Source organism: Melanaphis sacchari, unplaced genomic scaffold (genome assembly GCF_002803265.2).
Source record: "Melanaphis sacchari strain LSU unplaced genomic scaffold, SCAv2.0 Contig32_pilon_pilon, whole genome shotgun sequence".
Taxonomy (NCBI): Eukaryota; Metazoa; Arthropoda; class Insecta; order Hemiptera; family Aphididae; genus Melanaphis; species Melanaphis sacchari.
In genome coordinates, this window is record NW_020271199.1 from 2,610,068 (window position 1) to 2,613,181 (window position 3,114).

A 3,114-nucleotide genomic window follows, 5' to 3' on the forward strand; every position below is an offset into this window, starting at 1 on the left:
TCCAGGTCACGTTCGTATTTTAGCGATCGCCGACGCAGTAATCGCTACAATACAGCGTATTCGCGCTCCAGGTCACGTTCGTATTCTATTGATCGCCGACGCAGTAATCGCCGCAGTACGGCGTATTCGCGCTACAGATCACTTCCGCGTTCTAGTGATCACAACCGTTCGTATTCGTGCTCCAGTTCACTTTCGTATTCTAGCTATAGCCAAAGCAGTAATCACAGCCGCTCTCAAGACAGATCCAATGTAAGTAGTAAACGTTTTATCATCTATCAAGTTATTAAAAAACTATTTTCGACGCTTTTTCTCAAATAAAAATTACTTATTGTTTTATTTTAGGACAAGACTAATAGAAAATGTCTGGGTATATTTGGTCTAGATCCTTACACTAAAGAAAGTCACCTCTACAAAATATTTGAAAAATATGGTTCCATTGATAAAATCGTTATTATTTTGCATCCTAAAGTAAGCAGTTCAACATTTTTAAGCTTGATACAGTTTTTGTAATTTGTCTATTCCAGACTGGAAAGTCTCGAGGTTTTGGTTTTATGTATTTCAAAAACCATGAAGATGCAAAGAAAGTTATAGAAAAATGTTCGGGCATGGAAATCTCTGGTCGAAAAGTTAAAATTGAATTTTCGATTTCCCAACGTCCTCTTTATTCAAAACCTGGCATTGATATGGATGATCCTGGGTAATTATATTTTTACTTATTGTTAATTGAATGTCATATATTTGTACATTCTTATTACGTTTACTTTTTTTTCACATTTTTGAATGAAAAATGATAGTTATAACTGCAGAGACCGTTATAATAAATATGAAACTGTCAAGTATACTACTCATAAGTAGTAATTCATATTTCTTAAATTAATAATTTTATAATAATATTACAAAAATTGATACACATAGTAAAATATTAGCAGTGTTCTTGGAACATTATTTTTAAATTGATATATAATATAACAGTAATAAAATGTGTATAATAATTTGTTGTCACCAAAATACCATATACAATTAAACTTTTCTAACATTTTTCTGAAGAAAATTTACGAATTTTGTGTAACCACATGAAATTATATAATTCATTATATTTACACATTTGTGATTTTCTATTTTTGAATTGTATTAATGTTGTCAATCCATTGGTCTGAACAATATACTTTAATGCAGATATTGAATATGAGACACAAGTAGATTACCAGTAAATAATTAAATATAAAAAAGCTATATAGGCTTAAATGTAATACTAATTTATACCAGTTTATTATTATAGACTTAAGATTATAATATTGAAAAATAATATTTTATTTACAAAATTTCAAAAGAAGTATTAATATTAATATTAATTTTGAATGTTATACATAGTCTTATTTTATTTAAAAATCCAACTGTAATAGTCATATTACCAAATGGAATTCAAGTTTGAACTATTAACATATGATAAGTATAATAATTTTAAAATTTAATTTATAAAAAATATATTTAGTATGTATTGTTTTTTTAGATGTAAGATATTTAAATAGGGTAGTGTTTACGCTAAGAACATTTTAGAATTGCACACGTAGGTACCTGAACTTAGCTTGTATACACATTTTATTATTATCATTATTATGGATCAATCCACATTGGTTTATGGTTGTATCATAATATCATGATAATGTAATATTTGATTATTATGAATTAAATACAAATTGTTTTAGTATAGTATTATATAGTAGGTATATTAGTTACTTTTTAACAATGCTAGAATAAGTAGTAGTAGGTACTGCACAGTTAGCGTTTTATAACTGCACATTTTATTTTAGAATTGCACAATTTGTGTAGTACTGCACATTAACACAAGCTCTGAAATAGGGTGTTAATTAATTGATATCGTAAGTCTTACTCATAGACTAACCATGCCTATATTACTGACTTTATGTGTGGTAAGAAGTACTAGATGGTGCGATTAAGTTACTATGTGACAGACGTACACATGCAATTAAATTATTATTTCTTCTTTTATAATACATAAATTATATACATTATTGTTATTTATACTAGTACTAATGTCTTTCATCATGGATCCAATTTGTAATCAAAAATCTGCATATTATGTCTAAATACTACTGATAGTGACGTATTTATACTTAAAGATTAAAGTGTACATAAATATAATTAACAATTATTTGTTCTTGGCAAAATTCATGAAAGATACAGAATTCAGAAAAGAAAAAGAGATGCTGAAAGAAAAAGCACATCATCCAGATCCAGATCTTGCAGTAGCAAGAAGTCAAAATCACATTCTTCATCACCACCACATATAAGTAAGGACATTTTAATCAAAACGTTTGATTTCAGTACCTTGATTTATAAAATGTTTTGTTAAGTGTACTTATACTTTTATTATTTTATTATTGAATACCTGTAACATAAAATATGTGGCACATAAAGTGTACAAAGCTTTTTATTTTATAGAGAATTATAATTTATAAGGACAATAAAAATATTAATTATGTAATGCAATTTTTCAACTTTCAAAGTATTTTATCAATATTTCTTACAAATTTAATTTTTTTCATCCACATTTTAAAGAGCATATTTAAAGAAAAAACTATTTCAAGTTGTTAAAATAATAATTAATAATACATAAAAATTAAAAATTATTATAAGATTTCTTTTAAATTACAAAAGTAGAACGCACGGCGACTATACTTGACTTTGCTTGAACCTTCTCAATCTGATGCATTTTATATATCTATCATCAGAGATTATCTTTCTTAAACACCATCAGTAACGTCTTACTTTTGACCACATACTTGTAGGGGTTATAATTTTTTTTTTTTTTTGTTATAGTGTATTATGCATAAATGAGCTGAAATATCATCAACAGAAGAATACTTCATGAAGAAATTCAACATACATGATTTTTATGTTAAAAAAAGATATTATCATTTAATAACAAATTAATACAATAATTAAAATTGGTACTATTAACCAACTCTATTATTTTTTTGTTTTCATAACACTTGTAGTAAATATTAAAACTGAACACTAACTAAATAGGTTAGTAGGTTACTTTCAAAGCTACTCAAGTGTTTCTAATTCATAATACCATTTAACTAATGT

General features: G+C 26.3%; 1 protein-coding gene across 1 annotated transcript in view; it reads left to right on the top strand.

The window, feature by feature from the left end:
* Positions 1–2,904, top strand: part of LOC112596591 (transformer-2 protein homolog beta-like) — a 5,927-nt gene extending 3,023 nt beyond the window's left edge. The window contains exons 5-9 of the mRNA XM_025342351.1: positions 6–249; positions 343–468; positions 525–697; positions 2,206–2,312; positions 2,842–2,904. Coding sequence (XP_025198136.1) covers positions 6–249; positions 343–468; positions 525–697; positions 2,206–2,312; positions 2,842–2,855 — 664 coding nt within the window. The 3' untranslated portion in view covers positions 2,856–2,904. The remainder of the gene's footprint in view (positions 1–5; positions 250–342; positions 469–524; positions 698–2,205; positions 2,313–2,841) is intronic.
* The last annotated feature ends 210 nt before the right edge of the window (positions 2,905–3,114 follow it).